Below are 21553 nucleotides of genomic sequence, written 5' to 3'. Positions count from 1 at the left end.
GGAGGGATGAAGCGATCATCCCAGAGAACTGGGTGTGTGGGGGGAGGTTTAATTGGGTTTGTGCTGCACGTTAAAGCAAAAACATCAACCCCTCCTTTTAAATGGCCAATGTGTCTTTTTCAATTTTACTTTCCCTTTTTTTCCTCCCGCAGCTGCAAATGTTTCAATGCTGCCACTAGCATCTCCGTGCCAGAGGCTAGTGAAGATAAGAAGGTGAAAAAACGCACTCGTGATTAAATGTTCTCTGACCTCATGCTGTCTTCCCACACTGACAGAGACCAGCAGAATGTGTGGAGGCAGACAATGTCAGAGTCCAGGAAAGCACAAAATGAATGCGAGGACAGGAGGGACGCGCGAGAGGATAGATGGCTGGAGCAACAGGAGAGGTGGCGGCAGCGTGATGAGAGGAGGCAGGATACAATGCTGAGGCTACTGGAGGATCAAACTGATATGCTCTGGCATATGGTTGAGGTGCAGGAAATGCACAGACCTCCACTGCAGCCCCTGTGTAACCAACCGCCCTCCTCCCCAAGTTCCATAGCCTCCTCACCCAGACACCCAAGATTGTGGGGGGGGGGCCCTCTGGGCACCCAACCACTGCACCCCAGAGGACTGCCCAAGCAACAGAAGGCTGGCATTCAATAAGTTTTGAAGTGAAGTGCAGTGTGGCCTTGTCCTTCCCTCCTCCCCCATCCCACCCGGTGCTTCCCTCCTTCCCCACCCCTTGGCAGTTATTCCCCTATTTGTGTGATGAATTACTAAAGAATGCATGAATTTGAAACAACAATGACTTTATTGCCTCTGCAAACGGTGATTGAAGGGGGGAGGGGAGGGCGGTTGGCTTACAGGAAAGTAGAGTGAACCAAGGGGGCGGTTTTCATTAAGGGGAAACAAAAAGAACTGTCACACTGTAGCCTGGGCAGTCATGAAACTGGTTTTCAAAGCTTCTCTGATGCGCAGTGCACCCTGCTGTGCTCTTCTAACCGCCCTGGTGTCTGGCTGTGTGTAACCAGCGGTCAGGTGATTTGCCTCAACCTCCCACCCCGCCATAAATGTCTCCCCCTTACTCTCACAGAGATTGTGGAGCACACAGCAAGCAGTAATAACAATGGGAATATTGGTTTCGCTGAGGTCTGAGTCAGTAAACTGTGCCAGCGCGCTTTTAAACGTCCAAAGACACATTCTACCACCATTCTGCACTTGCTCGTCCTATAGTTGAACAGGTCCTGACTACTGTCCAGGGTGCCTGTGTATGGCTTCATGAGCCATGGCATTAAGGGGTAGGCTGGGTCCCCAAGGATAACTATAGGCATTTCAACATCCCCAGTGGTTATTTTCTGGTCTGGAAAGTAAGTCCCTTGCTGCAGCTGTTCAGACAGACCAGAGTTCCTGAAGATGCAAGTGTCATGAACCTTTCCCGGCCATCCCATGTTGATGTTGGTGAAACGCCCCTTATGATCCACCAATGCTTGCAGCACTATTGAAAAGTACCCCTTTCGGTTTATGTACTGGCTGCCTTGGTGCTCTGGTCCCAAGATAGGGAAATGTGTTCCGTCTATGGCCCCACCACAGTTAGGGAATCCCATTGCAGCAAGCCATCCACTATGACCTGCACATTTCCCAGGGTCACTACCCTTGATATCAGCAGATCTTTGATTGCGTTGGCTACTTGCATCACAGCAGCCCCCACAGTAGATTTGTCCACTCCAAACTGATTCCTGACTGACCGGTAGCTGTCTGGCGTTGCAAGCTTCCACAGGGCTATTGCCACACGCTTCTCAACTGTGGGGGCTGCTCTCATCTTGGTATTCTTGCGCTTCAGGGCAGGGGAAAGCAAGTCACAAAGTTCCATGAAAGTGCCCTTACGCGTGCGAAAGTTTTGCAGCCACTGGGAATCATCCCAGACCTGCAACACTATGCAGTCCCATCAGTCTGTGCTTGTTTCCCGGGCCCAGAATCAGCATTCCATGGCATGAGCCTGCCCCATTGCCACCAGGATGGCCATATTGCCAGGGCCCGTGCTTTGAGAGAAGTCTGTGTCCATGTCCTCATCACTCTTGTCACTGTGCTGCTGTCGCCTCCTGGCCTGGTTTTTTAGGTTCTGGTTCTGCATATACTGCATGATAATGTGCGAGGTGTTTACAATGCTCATAACTGCCGCGGTGATCTGAGTGGGCTCCATGCTTGCCGTGGTATGGTGTCTGCAGGAGAGCAGAGTTGCAGGGGAAGCGGTGGTTGGATGAACAGTTTTGCAGACCTACTGCACCATCTGCTGCCGATGACACAACTGCTGAGGGGGCTGCATGCTTGTCGTGGTATGGCGAGACAAGAGCAGCTGAGCAGAGTTGCGGCGGAAGCGGTGGATGACGATGGTCATGTAGAGGACCTGCGAGGTGGATTCATAGCACCAGGAGAGCAGGAGAGCAGAGTTGCAGTGGAAGCGGTGGATGACGATGATGGTTAGCAGTTCTACTGCACCATCTGCTGAAAGCAGTATGGCGCCCGCACGGAAAAAAGGCACGAAACGATTGTCTGCCGTTGCTTTCACGGAGGAAGGGGTGACTGACGACATGTACCCAAAACCACCCACAACAATGTTTTTGCCCCATCAGTCATTGGGAGCTTAACCCAGAATTCCAATGGGCAGCAGAGACTACAGGAACTGTAGGATAGCTACCCATATGCAACACTCCGAAAGTCGACGCTAGCCTCAGTACTGTGGACGCACTCCGCCGATTTAATGCGCTTAGTGGGGCTTAGTGGGGACACACACGATTGACTGTATAAAATCGCTTTCTAAAAAATCAACTTCTATAAATTCGACCTAATTTTGTAGTGTAGACATACCCTCAGTCTCTCCTCCTCCTCCTCGCTCCATGTCCAATCTAAGTGTTTCCCCTCTTCCAGACAACTGGCTGCCCCATTTTTTCTCACTGGATCCCAGTCCCTGTCTAACTAGTCAAGCCTTCTCCTTCCTCCTCCAGTTACCAGTCTTCTTTCATAACCAGTGCCAGTCTCTCCTCCAGTAGTTCCAGTTTCAGTCCTTGTCCCAATTTACTTCTCGCACCCCCCGTGTAACTTTTGTCCCCTCTGCATTTGAATCAGGTAGCTGCCTCCTCCATGTTGCCTGGGTACCCAATTTTTTTTTTAAATTCAGCCTGAGGCAGACACCTGGCAGGAAAAACTGTAGTGCAATTAAAGTTTGGTAAAGATATAAGCAACTGAAAACAGGGCCTTGTAATGGGAAGTAGGAGGTGTTGTCAGTCTATCTGAAATATAGTGTTTATCATTACTGGCAAGTAGCAAATAAAAACAGAGTAGTGAAGATTTCCAGACATCTCTGTGAAAGCTGTAAGTTAAAATCCACAATACACTGCATGGTTAAGATTATTACATAAGACATGACTGCTTCCAATTAAAATGGGGGCTTTTGACAAGTTAGAAGCAGTAAAATTTTCAGTGGCTGCAATGATTCTGGAAATAAATAATCCTGGAAACAGAAGCAATTTAGGTGCCTGTAGCTAGGCATAGCACATTTTCAGAATCGCAGCAGTTGCAAAAAATTATACATCCATTTTGAATATTTATGCCATAATTGATTTTCAAATTGTTCCAAAGTTTTTGTTCTGTCCTCATGCAAGATTCAGATATTTAAATACCCTGCCCCCCACACATTACAGTTTAATTGGAAAGTGTGATACTAGGAACATATTCAAAGGAATTTCACATCTTGTATTCTTCACTTCTCCATGGAACCTAATCTTCTATAACAAATTTCTGTTGTTCATGTCAGACATCTTTGAAACTGTATGGAGTTTTATTGTATTGACAGTTTGCTCATACCCCTAGCCAGCTGATTATGCTGTAATGATGGTGGAATGCTCTGCCTACTAAAGCAGCAAAAGAACCAGCCCTCAGGTGAGGGAAGGGCTGCAGAACCAAGAAATGAACAAATTATGGAGGAACAAAAAAAGAAAAACCATGGATGAGGTTTTAGGTCATAGGGTCAAAACATGGATCCAGTGGGAGACACTGAGCAGAGAACCCCAAACAATGCCCATTGTCTGAGGAGCACAAGAAAGCAGTAGATCCTCCCTCCTGCCCATATGTGTGAACTGAGAAAGGACCAGAAAAAGGACCCAGTGTTGCAGAGATCTCCCCACCCTATCCAGCTTCTTTTTCCTGGGCTGATGGATAGCCACTGGTTTAATACTAGGAGGAGGTTGCTGAGGAAGTCTTTGTATTTTGTGGGGCCACAGATGGGAAGTGAGTAGAGGAACAAGTGCAAGGAAAAGATGCAGTCTGAACCTCAATAAAAAGTGCTGGAGCAGGTGGAAGAGGGGGTGCAAGCTGGCACATTGCACATAGTTAAGAACCAGGTTCTCCCTCTTGCCAGAAAAGGTGCAGGTGTCAGTGGTTTCAGTGAACCCTAACACCCAAGCACCTGTGCTCACAGCTCCATGGAGAAGCCACCAACCGATATTGCCAGCAGGCCACAGAACCATGGTAAAGCAGAAACTAGCCCACAAGGGATCCTCACCATTGCAAGGTGGCAGTTGAACCTGTTGCTTGGTCACTCAGGCAGGACATTGCATGAAGATGTGCATAGCAGGGAGCACAGAGCAATAGGGTAAAAAAGAATAAAGGGGGCCTAGTTTGCAGTGTCCCAAGCTAGACATTATCAACTCTATTCCATTCCATTGAAATCCGTGGTTAAACTACTTTTGATTTCAGTACAGAAGGATCAGGGCCTTATAATTTAAGCTCATTTGGGCATGGAACTATGTTATCATCCAAAGAAAAGTGGCAATGAAAGTACATCATCTTGTCATGATAGACAAAGATGTTAGGGATTTTAGATGTTTCTTTTTCATGAGCTATACACTTTAAATAGCTAGACTGAGAAGAGTGGAGGCTTGAAAAACAGAACAAAGCCAGTAGTAGTAATGCAAGCATGGAAGTCATTTTAGTGGATGTGATTACAGCATTTTTGTCACTCCCAACTTTTGTTCTGTTGTAGGTGGAGGAGGTTAATGTTCAAGGATAAGCTGCTGCTGTTGTCTCCAGCTTTGTCTTGTCAGTTTCCTTCTCCACAGTGGGCTACTGTTCTGTACAGAACAATCTTTACAGCTCAGCAGAGGCAAAAATTGAATTGACAGGAAGAATAGCAAAGGAATTATGTTAAATCATTTCCCTCGCAGCCAGTCAATGCATATAAGAGATCCATCCCACTCAGGGAAAGAAGGGAGAGGAAATCCCTATTTCCCTGATCACATATATGTGGGGTGGAAGAAAAACATGATCTAGCAGCCTTCCATCTCATCCTATTAAAAACCCTGGGGGAAGAACAAAGTAAAGAAACAATCTGCCCCTGGCTTAAGCAATGGGAAATGAGATGCTCTTGCCATTGAATTTTCCTCAACACAGTTGATGCACTATACATTGCTCTGGGGACAAGAAAAGAGCCCTTGCATAATTGGATACACATGTTGAACAGATAAGAGTGTTCCACTGCTGTTTAGCAAAACAGTCCTATGAAAATGTGTCATTTCTTCAACAATATATGTCTGGTGTCACCAGGTGGCAATGTTATACATAATTGTCCAAATTCTTTTTCTAAGGCTGTTTACACTTAGGGGTGCAGTAGAATAAAGACACTACATGTGTAGCTACATGCTGTGTCCATGCTTTTCACTGAGATGCATATCTACACATGGCAGGGAAAGTCTCTGGCAGCTCCCTTCTGCCACAGCTTTTCATTGTGGTGGGGAAAGTCTCTGGCAGTGGGGAGACAGGAGGACACTACCCTGCTATATAGCAGTGTAGACATGGAAGGCACTCCTTGGACATGTAGGGAGCTGTGTACAGTGCATACGCAAGGGGTTCTGGTGTGTAGGGCACCCTACTCATCAAAGCTATGCCTCATTGTCTACGCTGCTATTTATACCTGTGCTAGTGAGGTGTGCAGTGTATGTACTCTGCACTCTGCCATAAAGGCAGATGCACCTTTAGAGTGTGAGCAAAATATTCAGTTTTGGGAAGATATGCTGTATGGTGGTGTTAATTTTGTTATGCTAAGTTTTGGGTCAAGGACTGTTTGAGCAGCAGTTCATTCTCTGTCTTGATCTGTGACTGGAGTAAATTCTTGAGGATGAGATGATCCTTGGGATTGAGGTATTAAGATGATATTCCTGAAAGTATTACCTGCTTGTTGTTTGTGACCATCTCTGTTCTAGGACTGGTGTATATGTCTAAATACATCTAAATAAAATAACCTCACTTTGCCTTACTGAATTCTCCTTCACTGGGAAGCTGTCCTGCAAGGCCCCGGCCATCTGTTACTCCTTGGCACAGGGGCAGAAGTAGGATTTTTTTGTTTTTAAAACCTCTGCAGAAACAGGTTCCTGCCAGCTAGAAGAGAGCAAGATATACTGGGCAGCTGTCATTTGCCAAATAGCCACACAAGGACTGCAGGTGCTTTGCTCTGCCAAATTAAAAAGGTTAGCACCAGAAATGCCTGGCTTCTATGAAAGTGCAGCTCTGAAGCAGGAAGAATTAGTAGGGACCAGGAAACTGCTTGGGAAGGTGTTGGGTTTGCTATCACATATGATTTTAAAATCGCTGGATAGTGTTTGAAGCAGCTAACCCAGATATGATATTGAGGCCTCTAGGCGCTACTGTAAAACAAGTATCAAGGATTTGTGATATCACTAGAACTTGATGGATCAAAAAGATTCAAGGATGGACAGTTTCTAGGCAACTGATATAGTGACTTTCCAAAATGAAAGGACTTTTGGCTATAGTTTTCCTGTACTCAATGCTAGTTTCGGGTGGCTATAAAGAGACTGCAAATAAACTGTCTTTTTCAAAAGTGGTCATATACTGGATAGGAGGACAATAAAATAAGACAGCAGGAACTGTTATAAAACATTAACACTATTTGTCATAATGATGTAACCAGGATAATTGGCGTAAAAAGATGGAAGAGCAACTCATATGTATGTAACATATATAATAAAAGGAAACATTGTAGACATAGCAGAAGCACTATGTGTATTTGCAGCAGTAAAGCCAAAATAGAAGAATATGTTTGGAAATGCTAATTTAAAACTAAAATGCAAATCTTAGCCTTTAAATGCAAGAAGAAATATTTGTGACCTGTAAAGTGACTGATAAACATGATAAGATAGCCATGCATGGTATTATGGAGAAGACAGAAATAAAAATGGAAATAATTTGAAGAAAATCTGGCAAGGATTATAATGATTCAGAAGAATTTACAAGCAATCTCGTTCTGTGTGTGTGTATGTGAAAAATTCCTAGGTGGAAATAAAACCCAGTTCTTTAAACTGCAGACCCAGGTAAACAGTGCCCTAACAACACATCCAATTAAAAACGGAACATAAATGTTGACAATTTGTTTAGAAAAAAAAGTTTTGAAAATGTTTGACGAGCTCTGCTTATTAAACGCATGTTATTACACTCATCACCTTCATGCCTAGATGCCATACGAATAATTAAGAGACTAATCTGGTATTCAGGCTATTCAAAGTTCACTCCCAAAGTTCATTTCCAAGGGGAGTTCAGTGCTAATAGCTTAGGTTAAGTGTCACCTGCCATTGGCCTTACTGTATGGAGGCATATGCAAACAGATGCCACGTGCATTGTGCTTTAAAGTTAGAAAGGCTGCCTGATCTTTGTGTTAGAGAGTTCCCACTTAGCAACTGAAATCGCAGACTGTACGTTCCCTAGAGCGGAAGTTATTTTCGGGAAGAGGATGGGATGGATTCCCCCTCTCCCCTACAAATAAATCACCGAGGAGGAGCACCCTGAGCAAATAGCAGGGAACAGCCAGCTCCCCTCCCGCGGTGCCATTCACCACCTCCCTCCCCCGCCAGTATGTGACTGGCTCCTGGGGGGAATGGCTCCGCTGGAAGGGAACGCGTGCGACAGTCGGTAGGAGCTGGTGACAGGGTTGAGCTCCTACTTGCATGCAAATCTCCCCGCCCTCGCAAGCCAACGCTTGCGGTCCCCCCAGCCCGGGAGAGCTCGCTCCGCTGCCACAGAGCAATCCCCAAGCTTCCCCCATTTTCTTCGCGCTCTGCCTCCAGGTGTCGTAGCCTCTGCCCTCCGGGCAGCAGCGGCAGCAGGGCAGCGGCCAGGATGAAGGCGGCTTTGAAGGTACTGCGCCCGGGCCGGGGATGCTCGTGGACCAGACAGGCGCTCTCCCGCCTGCAGGGAGCCGGCTCGGGGCGGGGAGCGCCGGGAGGAGGCTGAGGGCGGGGAGAAGAAAGCCTCGGGTGGGGCGGGAGGTGCGGACCCCAGGTGTCCCGGGAGAGAAGCGGGAAGCGAAGAACTTGGCGCCGTGCGGTGGGGTTGGGGCTTAGCTGTCTTGAAGGGAGAAACGAAGCGGTCCAAGGGCGGGGGTGAGATCCCTGGCTGGCGGCTAGAGGGAGGCGGGCACCTCAGCCCTCTCCGGACACTTGGGAGCCGGGCCGGCTGCTGCTCCGGCGGCCGCCGTGTGGTGGCTCATGGCTGCGCCGCCTCCTCCCTCCCCCCGGGCTCGCAGCGTGAGGCGCGCTGACCGCCGCCTTCAGTCCGCAGCCAGAGCCAGCAGCGGCGGCGGCGGCACCTCGGCTGGGCTGGGCTCCCCCCTCGCTGTGGGCGTCTCGCCGCCTTTTCCTGTCTGCATCCGATTCCTCCCCCGCCCCCCGCCATTTTCACCCGGGAGCGGCGCCGGGGCTTCCCTGGCACTCGGCGGGGGGATCTGCACCGCGCCTGGGGCTCCCACCAACTTTTCACGCCGCTGTGTCTCTCTGCCTCTCTCCTCCCCGCCCCTCTCTCGCCACCCCTGCTGCTGCTCCTGCTCCTGCGGGAAGTTTTCCATGAGCGCCCCTCCGGTGATCCGGCCGCCCAGCCCTTTGCAGCCGGCGGCGGGGGCTGCTCCCGGCGGCGGCATCTCCTTTCACCTCCAGATCGGGCTGAGCCGGGAGCCCGTGCTGCTGCTGCAGGACTCCTCGGGGGATTTCAGCCTGGCGCACGTCCGGGAAATGGCTTGCTCCATCGTGGACCAAAAGGTAAGAGGGGACCCAGAGGCGGAGCTCCCGCCCCAAACTCTGCACCGCTCCCAGCTCGCACCCTCCGGCGCCTTCGGAAATTCCCTGCTGCCCAGCTGGTCCCCCGCCGCCCGGGGGACTCGGCTCCGGGGTGAAGACAGCGATCGCGGCGCGAGACTTCCGCTGGCCCTGTTCTCCCCGGCTGGCCCAGTGCACTCGTTGTGCAAGTCTCGCTCGGGACGCCGGCCGGGCCGGCTGGCTTGCTGTTCTAATGGCTCAGTTGCCATGCGGGCAGGGCCCGGTTTACAAGCCTCCCCTCCATCAGTGCGCTTTGGAGGGGTGGGGTGGGGAGGAAGCTGGTGGGGGCTCCTAGGGGCTGGCACCATAACTCCCTCCAGCAGCCTCGGTGGCGGAGGAAACTTTCCACTTTACAAACCGGGAACCAAGCCAGCGGGCAGCGTTTCACTCGCTCTCCTTCCCAGGCAGGCCATGTCCAGCAATGCAGGCGCCCTCTGTCCCCTTGCGCTCTGTGCCATTTGATGCAGGGTTTAACCTTGCGAGCTGACACACTTGTCATGTATTAGGTGACACTTTAATGTGGGGCAGCTGGCGTCTCTAGAGGACGGGGTGATTTTTCTGCAGCTGGGCGGTAACATGATAGGGAGGGTAAACCTCAGATCTATTGCCCTACTTCCCCATCAAACGCTGCTAACAGGCTAAACAAGCTCTTTTGCCTTATGAAACGCTTGGCTTTTAAAAAGCATTTTGGGGACAAATTGAGCTGGGTGAAAACGGAAGTGATAAGTGGCAGGCGCCAGTCTGTGCAATAAAAGGTATGTGTGGGAGAGGGGGGTCGCTGGAATGAGCTGGTGCTGAATTTCAGCCTTGGGAATTGGCAGGTGACCTCTGTGTAAAATGAGGCTAATTGAATCACTCCCTGTCAACAGCCCTTCTGAGCTTTGTAGTTGTAGAACCAGTGACTAGCTGAAGTCCTGTGTAGAATGCTGAGCAGAAATCTTTGTCCCAGGAAGTTATGAAAAGTGACAAACTTTGTAAAGCGGACACAGATTTCCTTGCTTTTCATTTGGACTTCTGGTATAATTATTATTCAACTTGAAATCTAGTAAACTTCACAAAATGACTTAAAACTAGTTTCAGGTGTTACATCTGCCCTTAGCTCCCTCCACCTCCCTCATTGGTAAACCCACCTAAATTGGCAATCACACATTTTCAAAATAATGTTTTTCTCTCTCTTCTGTTGGAGTGTGAAAGACCCACACAAACAGGTGACTCTGACTATAGAGGGAAAAACAGTGAAAATGATGAGACATGGTGTTGTCAGATACCCAGAATAAACTGAAAGAGTAAGGAAACCATTTCTCTCTAATTTTTCCATTATAATGATCTCAGGTATAATAGGTAAAATAATTTCAGGCAGGGGTGTGTGTGTATTTTTAAGTTGATGGTCTCACTTTAAGTCTTGGTGTAAATCTTACAAAGTTTCCTTAAATATGGTGAACTTTTCCATTTTGTTTATTACAGTGTATTTAATAAACATGGTTTCAAAATAGTTTGAACATGTCAGCTTAGATTTTTAAATAACTACTTTAAAAATGCATTTTAAGAAGAGATTATTTGTTTTGATATGCACACTTATTTAATTAAATTCAATATGGAAAACATACCCTTTTGTTTAATATTACAGTGTTTATTTTCGAAGCAATCTGCTTCTGTCCACCTTTGAAAGTGCTTTTATCCATTCGACCATTCATAACTTATGGTACGGGAAATAATGGAAACATACCTAGATCATTGCATCCAGTGTTCATAGTTTTGTGTCCAGACTAGCATATTTATTTAATCTCTTTGAATTATCCCAGTGTGTGGTATTTTGTGTCTGCAACATTATTTCACAACAGTATTATGTTGCCTAAAGAAAGACTACTAATTTAAATAAATTGGTTCTCATGTCTGATACACAGTTTTTAGTAAGAACTGGCATAAAAATCTTAAACAGTTATATTTTGTCACCGTAACTTATAACTTCATTTGAAAAAGAAATAGACATTGAGGAATTTTTCTTTGTAGTGTCCTCAAATGTGGATCTCTCTCATTCCCAAGATCTGTCAGAGCCCCAGTTTGTTGTTCTTCAGGAGATGCTGCAAAGGTCATCTGTTTTTCCAGGCTTTGTGGGGAGAGAATAGCCTGAGGAAGGGGAATTGTTGAAGAAAGGTAGTATTGTTGCTAGTGGCTTACGTCTTTCTGGTAAAGAGTAATTTATAAATTCTTTGTACTGTGGGAATTTTCCCACCCTACAAACACCTACGTGGCATAACTTTATTCGCATGAGTAGTCTCATTATACACAATATTATTTGTATGAGCAAAGTTATTCTTTGTTGTAAGTATATGTAGGATTGAGGCCTTAGTTTTTGTCTTTTAAAAGATTGCACAAGCATCTCGAGCTATTGGGTAGAATATTTCATTATGTATGTCTAAATTAAATGTCTTCTGTTATCATAAAGTTAGTGTACAAATATATGAAGCTGATGGCTGTATACCTGTTGAAAGCACACTAGCAGCAGTTACTACAGTGTCAACATCTTGCAGTTGATTATACAAGAATTCTGAGATTCTTTCAATTAAAAAAGAAATGAAAAATTAACAAAGAACAATTCAACCTTTTATGGAGTAAGTGTCCCCTCAACTCCTTATTTTCTGTATATTTTTATTCTGAACTATTTTATGCTCAAGAGCTTGAAAGAAGGTTTGTTTTTTATTAAGAGTATGTTTTCCTGTTACCTTACCACGTGCTTGTTATTTTTGGAACAGCCTAGAACTGTAACTTGTTTAAATTTTAAGCATTTCCTTACTTTTCATATTACAGGAAATTGTAACTTTCTTGTCAAGGTTAAGAAGGAAATTTCACGGAAGTGACTGTTGTACTGAAACATCACACTGTTCTCAAGTACTTTTGTGCCTGTAAAGTAGGTACCTACTACCTACCAGACAAGTACTATGATTTATGTAATCTCTTCCAAATTTATACCATGAGGCATTAGACTGGGATCCAGGAGATAAAATTTAAATTAATTTAATTATTCATTTTTGGTTGCCATATTAGACTGTAAAACTCTGCTCTCCCTCTTTTATGGTGATCATAAACTCACTCTAGCTATAGGGTTGCTCACATATGTCTCCCCTAGATTAGGCCACAATCCTGCAGGAAAGTCTATGCAGACAGACCCCTGTGCCTGTACAGAGTCTCACTGAAGTCAGTAGAGCATTGCATGAATGCAGAGGTTCACTTGTGTTGGGTCTCACTGCAACACTGGTGCCTTTGCCCCTGATCCTGTAAAGATTGATGCGTGTTTAACTTTATGCAATGTAAGTAGCACTATTAAAGTAAATGAAACCTCTCACAGTGCATGAAATTAAGCACATGCATGTAGGATCAGGCCCACATATACATGAACATGGGATTGTGTTCATGTATATGTGAGTAATGATAGTATCTGAAATATAAAGATTAAGGTGTTTTGACTTTGTAAGAGAATATGGTTACATTAGCAACTAATAATGTGAATGGCATGGGTAGTGAAGGGAAGGAAAAAGATTGTTGTCAAAAGTGTATTGTTCTGTGTCGGCCACAAAAAGCGCTATTGCATGAGTATCATCCTGAGATAGTTATATGGAGGGGGGAACATGTTGACCTTTTAGCAACACTATCTCAGCAGGGTGCAATGTTACATGTCAGTTGGCAGCATGAACTCAGACATCTCTGAATCTGTTAAGAACTGCTCTGAAGCTGACTAAATTGAATCCCCTTGAATGTATGTGGTTCATAGCTAGAACTGCTAAAACAAAATTCTTCAGGATTGTTCACGTTGGGTTATTTGCTCTTCATCTGAGGTGGAGTAAAATTGTCAAAGTGGTGATACAGTTGAAGAGGAGTGAGAATTACCAGAAAATGTCACTACTTGACTTTTAGAATATCTCCTCCATAAGACTGAGAAAATATTGCAAAATTAAAGTTTTGTTGTCTGTAGACACAGAACTTGAATTATTGTCCTTTTGGGGTTTAGCTGAACACAACAGAATGCTTCTTCAGGCTGAGGTTTACGGGAAAGCATGTAGCAAAATGCAGCAAGACTATACTTCTTAGTTGTTCTAATCTACCCAATCAGGAAATATCTTCACAATTTTCTTCTACATTTTTTCTTAATGTTTTGGCAGTCATTAAGAAAGTAAGAATCTCTTATTTTGTGCCACATTCTGATAAATACAATGGGGGGGAAAAGCTAAATTTTCTACAAGTTTTCTAATTATCTGAAATTATTTGTTTCTGTTAGTATCTAATGTCTTGTGGTAGTGTGCTGTTGTACTGAGCTTCTTTGATTGAGACAATTCATATATTATTGCAAATAAAAATGCAGCTTATTGGTGGGGTAGTCATAGAAGTTATTGTGTCATTTTGCAAGCTTTCAATCCTCAAGTGAATACATTATTTAGTTCTCTGACATGAAGATGTGGATTTTTATGAGATATAACCGTTAATATTTTAGCATCAAACACTGGCTGGCTCATCATTTTTCCCTGTGGATGCTATAGGCAGCAGTAGACTGATGGGCGCAACTATTGGGACCCAGTCTTGTTTCTTCCCAGGCCCACAGAGTTGACATTCCTCAAGCTCATGTGTTGGGCTGTGGATGAACATTCCAGAGAGCTCAGAAGTCATGATGTGTGCCTTGTGTGTTTACTGCACTGCCTCATATTGGATCGCTTCTGGGATGAGTGAGTAATCTGTGTCAGTGATATATGTGAGCCCTCAACTGGCCAGAATATGAGTACAGCTAATGCTACAGAAGGGTTAGTTTGTGACTGTTGTTAAAAAGTGAGGCGAGACAGATTTTGGCCTTTGTATGGCATACAACTTTATTATTATTTATTAATTATTACTGAATTTCCACAATAAAGAATGTTGTAATTTTACAAACAGACCATTTAGTAACAGAAAAATGGAAACAAAATAAAACAAAGGTAGAGATGTATTGCAGCCAGAATAATGCACCCATATACACTTTGATGTAGACGTTTGCTGTTAGCAACAGGCATCGGAGTAGTAACAGACTGGACCTGGACACTTCTCAAGAGTTCCTGCACCCAGGTACCCCACCTCTCACGGACATACGATAAACATAATTAGCTGCAGAAAGTTACCTGCTTACGGTCTTCCTGGCTGTCTTTGGTCAGGGGCACCTAATATGTCCTTAACATTGTTTGCCACCGTTCTCTAATCAATGACCCGAATGGGGAAAAGGCGCTTTTATCTAAGGAAAAATTTAATATTAAAAAGTGCTTTCCCTTGTCTACAAGGGTTTTCAAACAGCCCCAGAAAACACATAGGGTTTTTTTGTTCCACTGTGCATAAACCATCCTAAAGTAAAGAAGAGTTTGATAGTAGTCAAATAAATCCCTTCCTAGGGGTGGGAGTTAAGGAAGTGAGGTTAGTAGAGAGACAGACAGAGAATTGCTTCTTTGCCTTCTCTTTTAATTGCCGTGAAGGATATATACTCAGAATCAAGAGGATTTTCCCCTCTGTGAACAAAACTCATAGCCTTCCACTAAGCATGCAAGCGTGAGGGATGCCTATGTTTGCTACACATTAGGGCAGTGGTCCCCAACTTCTGAGGGTCGTGCCGCCCCTTACCCCTGTCTGCAACCCCCCAACCCCACAAGCCGGGAGCGGGGCCATGGCTTGGGGCGGAGGGTGGGTTGGGGGAATGTGGACGGGGTAAGGGGGCTGAGGCTAGGGCCACAACTGTGGGTGAGTCTGGGGCCTGCTGGGGGCAAGGGCCGGAGCAGAGCCACAGCCAGGCTGTGGTGGGGGCTGGCAGCTGGGCCCATGGACAGGTACGGCTCCACTCCCAGCCTTGCCACCAGCCTCAGAGTCACGGCCAGTGGCCGAGGCTGGGGACATGGCTGGAGGGTGGACCGGAGCACAGCTGGGGGCGGGGAAGGGCTGGGTAGTGCTTCCTCCCCAACCCTGGGGGAGCTGGCCTAGGCCCCCTGCCCCCCTCAGAGGGTCCTCCATGCCCCCCTAGAGGGGCACGCCCCACACTTTGGGAACCTCTGCATTAGAATGTACCTACACCCCTTATCTTGTCCTATAGAAGAAGGAATGGATATTCCACTCACCTACACATCCATATTCTCTGGGACCTTTAAACAGAGGCAGACAGGTAACAAAGCATTGAATCCCCAGTGTGACAGGTATGACAATTTCCTGCAATATCCTTGGAAGGCCTTATTGTATTAAGGTGGGCTGGGATTGTATGTAATTTCCCTAGGGGCAAGATGTGACAGACGTGAGACCTGGAACATGTAAAGGAGTTCAAGAGACTATATTGAATTGTGCCAGATAAGTATGAACTTTCTAGGACAGTAAGTGGATTTCCTGGGGAATTCCAGGGGAATAGCTAATGCAAATTCCACATCTCTGATTATGCAAAAACCGAGCCTTTTGAAGCTATGCCTTGAGGAGAGGCCAACTGCCTGCTCATTCCCTATTATGGAAGGCAAGATCAAAGACCCGGGCTGTATAAAGATATGGATGATCTGCCCAAACTTCATTCTGGTTCCTGATCTAAGGATTTAATTTGAACTTTTAATCACGGGGAAAACACAATTTTGGGGTGTAAAAGACTGACGTCTACCAGAGTCTTATGTTGGAGTTCGAGGTGGTCTTTGGTAAGCTTTTTAGCATGCATATAGGTTCATTTATTGTTTTTATATGCTTTCTCTGTAATGTTTTTATTTTAAGAATAAAGGTGCTAGATTGGAAGTAGCTGTGTGATAATTTAACTGCTGGCAATACATAGGGTTGCCAGGTGTCTGGTTTTCGACTGGAACAGTCGAAAAGGGACCTTGGCGGCTCCAGTCAGCAGTGCTGACCAGGCTGCTAAAAGTCCGGTCAGTGGCCCAGTAGGGCTAAGGTAGGCTCCTTGCCTGCCCTGGCTCCGTGAGGCTCCCAGAAGTGGCTGGCATGTCTGGCTCCTAGGCGCAGGGGTGGCCATGGGGGCTCTGCAGGCTGCCCCCACCCTGAGCGCCAGCTTTGCAGCTTCCATTGGTCGGGTACCGTGGCCAATGGGAGCTGTGGGGGAGGCGCCTATAGGTGCTGGCAGCATTCAGAGCCTTTGGCCCCTCTGCCTACGAGCCGGAGATCTAGGACGCTTCCGGGAGCTGCCTGAGGTAAGTGCCACCCAGCTGGAGCCCGCACCCCAAACCCTCTCATCCCCAGACCCACTCCAGAGCCTGTGCCCCCAGCCAGAGTCCTCACACCCTCCCACATCCCAACCTCATGCCCCAGCCTGGTGAAAGTGAGTGCGGGTGGGGGAGGGCGAGCAATGGAGAGAGGGGGGATGGAGTGAGCAGGGGGCGGGGCCTTGCAGAAGGGGTGGGGGCTAGCGGCGGGGCAAGGGTGTTCAGTTTTGTGCAATTAGAAAGTTGGCAACCCTAGTAATACACTGATCATAGCCCAGAGAGAAAACAAAGCACATGCTGCCTTTTAGGCAGACTGGTTTGCTGGGGATATTGCAGTGTAGGGCCGAGAGCTCTGCAGCCTTAAAACCCCTGGTCAGAAAAGAAGGAGATGTAGGTCTCCACCCACCCGAGGTGATAACTGGGAGCTGGAAACCTTTAAGTGGGTGCCTTCACGCGACCATGGAGGAGACTACAGGTACAGTTATCCTGAAATTGTGACGCTCTCAATGAACTTTCTGATCTAACTTGAGCCTTTCATTCAGAATCTCTCTCTCCCTTCTGTGTACCTCCTGAATAAACAACCTAGGTAGCCTTTTTTTCCCCCTGCTTCATGAAGTACTCCATCACATATAGGACCTTTTTTTCTCACACAAAATAGATACTTAATTAAAACTTAACTACATATATAATTTCAAATAGGAAATATTCTTTTTAGAGACAAATCAACAGTGTACTTATCTGATACAGAAGAAGAAAGTGGAGATGTATCTGAGTCATGGATCATTTTTCCAAGAGCAACATAGGTAGAGCTTCAGTATATAGTATAACGATATTGTTGCAGGTAAATAACATTACAAGTAGTTTACAGATAACAGAATTGATTATAAAATGATTGGATAGATTTGAAGTATACAAAGAACAAGATCCAGATAAGTTTTGAATTAAGCAGATAAATATGATCCTTTTTTAATTGGTCTTTAAAAGTTTTTTTAGTAGCTTTGAGAGATTTCTAAAGATTTGAAAGTGTTAAGATCTAGTAAAAAAAAAGATCCAAAGGCAAACCCAGAAACTATAAGCCAATGTATGTAACAGTAGCTTTTTGAGGAAATTATTTTAAGGAATGTGGTGAGGGAACAACTGGAAAAAAACAGTTAGATTAACAGGAGTCAGTTTGGATTAGGCAAAGGAAATAGTGGGGTAAGTAACTTTTGTGGTGGGGTAGTTGTATCCGTGCCATGATACGCAAGGGAAATTTGGTGGGTATAGCATAGTTATATCTTCTGAAAGAATTTGACATGGTTCCATATTAGATATTAAAGGCTACGAAAAGGAGAGTCATGGAATGAGAGGTAGAATGAGGTAGTAGATTGAGTAGGTTTATCAGCAGAACCGTTGAAACTGTTGCAGGCTTGAAAGGGGTTACAAATGGAATATTCCAAGTGGTTGTTTTAGTAACTCTGTACATTTATATATAATAATTAGGGCTCTCAAGCGATTAAAAAAATTAATCATGATTAACCACACTGTTAAACAATAACAGAATACCTTTTAATTTAAATATTTTTGGATGTTTTCTACATTTTCAAATATATTGATTTAAATTATAACACAGAATACAAAGTGTACATTGCTTGCTTTATATTTATTTTTGATTACAAATATTTGCACTGTATAAAACAAAAGAAATAGTATTTTTCAATTCACCTAATACAAGTACTGTAGTGCAATCTCTTTATCATGAAAGTTGAACTTACAAATGTAGAATTATGTACAAAAAATACCTGCATTCAAAAATAAAACAATGTAAAACTTTAGAGCCTACAAGTCCACTCAGTTTTATTTCTTGTTCAGCCAATTGCTCAAACAAACAAGTTTGTTTACATTTGCAGGAGATAATGTTGCCCACTTCTTGTTCACAGTGTCACCTGAAAGTGAGAACAGGTGTTATCATGGAACTGTTGTAGCCAGTGTTGCAATAAATATGTCCCGTCATGCTTCAACCACCATTCCAGAGGACATGCATCCATGCTGATGGCAGGTTCTGCATGATAACAATCCAAAGCAGTGCAGAGTGGCATATGTTCATTTTTATCCTCTGAGTCAGATGCCACTATTATAAGGTTGATTTTCTTTTTTTGGTGGTTTGGGTTTTGTAATTTCCGCATTGGAGTGTTGCTCTTCTAAGACTTCTGAAAGCATGCTCTACACCTTGTCCCTTTCAGATTTTGGGTTGAATGCTGTAGCTATCTTTAGAAATCTCACATTGTACCTTTTTTGCGTTTTGTCAAATTTGCAGTGAAAGTGTTCTTAAAATGAACGTGTGCTGAGTCATCATCTGAGACTACTATAACATGAAATATATGGCAGAATGTGGGTAAAATAGAGCTGGAAACATACAATATTCCCCCAAGGAGTTCAGTCACAAATTTCATTAATGCATTATTTTTTTAACAAGCATCAGCAGCAGGAAGCATGTTGTCTGGAATGATGGCCGAAATATGAAGGGGCATATGAATGTTTAGCATATCTGGCACGTAAATACTTCGCAATGCAGGCTACAAAAGTCCCATACAAATGCCTGTGTTCGCTTTCTGGTGACATTGTAAATAAGAAGTTGGCCTTATTATCTCCTGTAAAAGTAAACAAACGTGTTTGTCTTAGCGATTGGCTGAACGAGAATTAGGACTGAGTGGACTTGTAGGCTGTACAGTTTTCCATTTTTTCGTTTTTGAGTGCAGTTATGTAACATAAATAATCTATATTTGTAGGTTGCACTTTCACGATAAAGAGATTGCACTACAGTACTTGTATGAGGTGAATTGAAAAATACTGTTTCTTTTATCGTTTTTACAGTGCAGATATTTGTAATAAAAAACAATATAAAGTGAGCAGTGTAGACTTTGTATTCTGTGTTGTAATTGAAATCAATATATTTGAAAATGTAGAAAAACTTCCAAAAATATTTAATAAATTTCAATTGGTATTCTATTGTTTAATAATGCAATTAAAACAGTGATTAATGACAATTAATTTTTTTAATCATTTTTTTTAGTTAATTGTGTGAGTTAACTGATTAATCGACAGCCCTAATAATAATTATTTCAGTGTGAGTTAATTTGAGAACAAAATTTCAAATCTCAGTGCAGACTTCTTTTGCTTGTTCTATGGCTGTTTCCTTTACTGAAATCCCATTGACCTTGCTGGGAATTCCACATTCTTAATATTAAAGGGATCCAGACTATGGAGGAGAACTTCACAGAGAATTTTGCCTACAGTTTCCATATGATGATGAAGTTGGAGCTAGAGTATATAATGAGGGGCAATGCAACCAGATTAAAAAAGACTGGCATTACTTAGGAGACTTGCTCATTTGATGCTAAATGCAATTAAATGTAGAAAGGTTTATGATAATTATTATATACTGGGGATAAGGAACCTATCATCCAGCAGATAGAAAAAGATCTGGGGGTTATTGTGGAAAATAACGGAACTAAGGGGCAATCACTATAAAGACAAACAGTATACAAGATTTTATTGGTGGTGTGATGGATTGTAAAACTCTCACTATGTGAGACATTGGTTAGACTCCCATCTGTGGAACTGTATGCAATAGTGGTCATTGAACCATATGAGGGAAGTTATTTCCTTGAAGGCAGTGCATTGTAGAACAATAAAAATGTTTGAAGAGCCTAATTTATAAAAGAAGATTAAGGGTGTTGTGCTTGCACTTGCTGGAAAAGCGGCAGCTGAGGTGACTTAGTACTCACTTAATAGATGAGCAAGTGACTTCTAGGTTTATTTTTGGAGAAGGAAAAAAATTAATGGGTAAGTGTAGGGGGAGGGAGAGGAGAAAGACGAAGTTAAGCTTAAGAGTGAAAGACTGGAATATTAGGCTATGTGATCCTTCCTGGTTTTTATGAGAGTATGATCATTTGACCTCATGTCCTCTAAATTGTGAATGATACTTGGATATGTTTTCTTGCATGACTTCTAATATGTTTCTGTGTTACTTTGAAAAATCAATAATAATTCTGAAAAATCTTAGCAAAAATGCAGTAAAGATGGAAGGAATGTTCATCACAGAATGTTAAGTTACTTGTTGTCACATATTGTGAGCAACCTCTAATGTCAGTTTTTTGCCACCTAGTTAAAACACTGGACATATATTGGCCTTATTAAGATCTGGAGGATCCGGGTATAGAATCACACAAATATAGGGCTGGAAGGAACCTCAAGAAGTCATCTATTTCTGCCCCACATGCTGGGGAAGGATCAAATACACCTAGACCATCCCTGAAAGCTGTTTGTCTAACTTGTGTCTTAAACCTCAAATGAAAGGCATTCCACAACCTCCTTTGGAACCCTATTCCAATGCTTAATTATCCTTACAGTTAGAAAGTTTTTCCTAATATCTAAACTAAATCTTCTTTGCTGCAGGTTCAACTGATTACTACTTGTCCTACCTTCAGTGGAGAACAATTGATAACTGATCTCTTTATAACAGCCTAAGGGTTTGAAGACTGTTATCAGGTCCCTTTTCAGTTTTCTTTTTTTCAAGACTAAACATACCTATTTTTTTAACCTTTCCTCATAGGGTCATGTTTTCTAAACCTTTTATCATTGCTGTAGCTCTCCTTTGGATGCTTTCAAGTTCTTCCACATTGTGACATTCCCCAGGGTACAATCTGGACTGATGGACAGCTGTGTCCCCTCAATTCTGCAAACTGGTGTGCCTTTTACACTGCTTTGCTCTGAGAGTAACCACTCCTGGTCAGCTCACACACAGCTTCCAGCATGTAAATCTCTGCCAGCTATATTGTAGGAGTGCTGTAGTCATGAATTACACTGGAGGGCAACACAACAAACTCCCAGTCCTAGACTTTCCCACAGAAATGTGCATCTTACACTGCTCAGCACCCTCCTGGGCAATCCAAGCTTATATAAAGTCCATCATTTCATTAATAGAAAATTATATGCACAATTCTTGTTATCCCAAATGAAGTTTTCCAAACACTTCAATCCAAACACACACTGGTTTAGATAAAACAATAAAACAAAGTTTATTAACTACAGAAAGATAGATTTGAAGTGATTACAAGTAATGAGACATAAAAATCAGAATTAGTTACAAGAAAATAAAAGATAAAACAAAATTAATATCTTAATATCTCATTTAACACGCTAAATAAATTTGAAGCAAAGGCTTCTCTCACCACGTGCTCTAGCAGTCTTACT

General features: G+C 43.9%; 1 protein-coding gene across 7 annotated transcripts in view; it reads left to right on the top strand.

Annotated features, from left to right (window-relative positions):
• Positions 1-7805: 7805 nt before the first annotated feature.
• PRKD1 (protein kinase D1) overlaps positions 7806-21553 on the top strand; it is a 285840-nt gene continuing 272092 nt past the window's right edge. For 2 of the 7 annotated variants that reach the window (XR_006291603.1, XR_006291602.1), the window contains exon 1: positions 8439-9077. Coding sequence is in view for 4 of the 7 variants with exons in the window: in XM_007069349.4 (XP_007069411.4) it covers positions 8532-9077 (546 nt within the window). In the remaining 3 variants the exon portion in view is untranslated. Of the gene's footprint in view, positions 8182-8306; positions 9078-10360; positions 10421-21553 lie in introns of those variants that run through there. The other 5 variants (XM_043548865.1, XM_043548866.1, XM_007069349.4 and 2 more) reach the window with 5 other exon arrangements.

The sequence above is a fragment of the Chelonia mydas genome, chromosome 6, assembly GCF_015237465.2.
Source record: "Chelonia mydas isolate rCheMyd1 chromosome 6, rCheMyd1.pri.v2, whole genome shotgun sequence".
In the NCBI taxonomy this organism is placed as follows: Eukaryota; Metazoa; Chordata; order Testudines; family Cheloniidae; genus Chelonia; species Chelonia mydas.
Note: the sequence above shows the minus strand (reverse complement) of the source record. Positions and strands in the feature narration are given on the sequence as shown.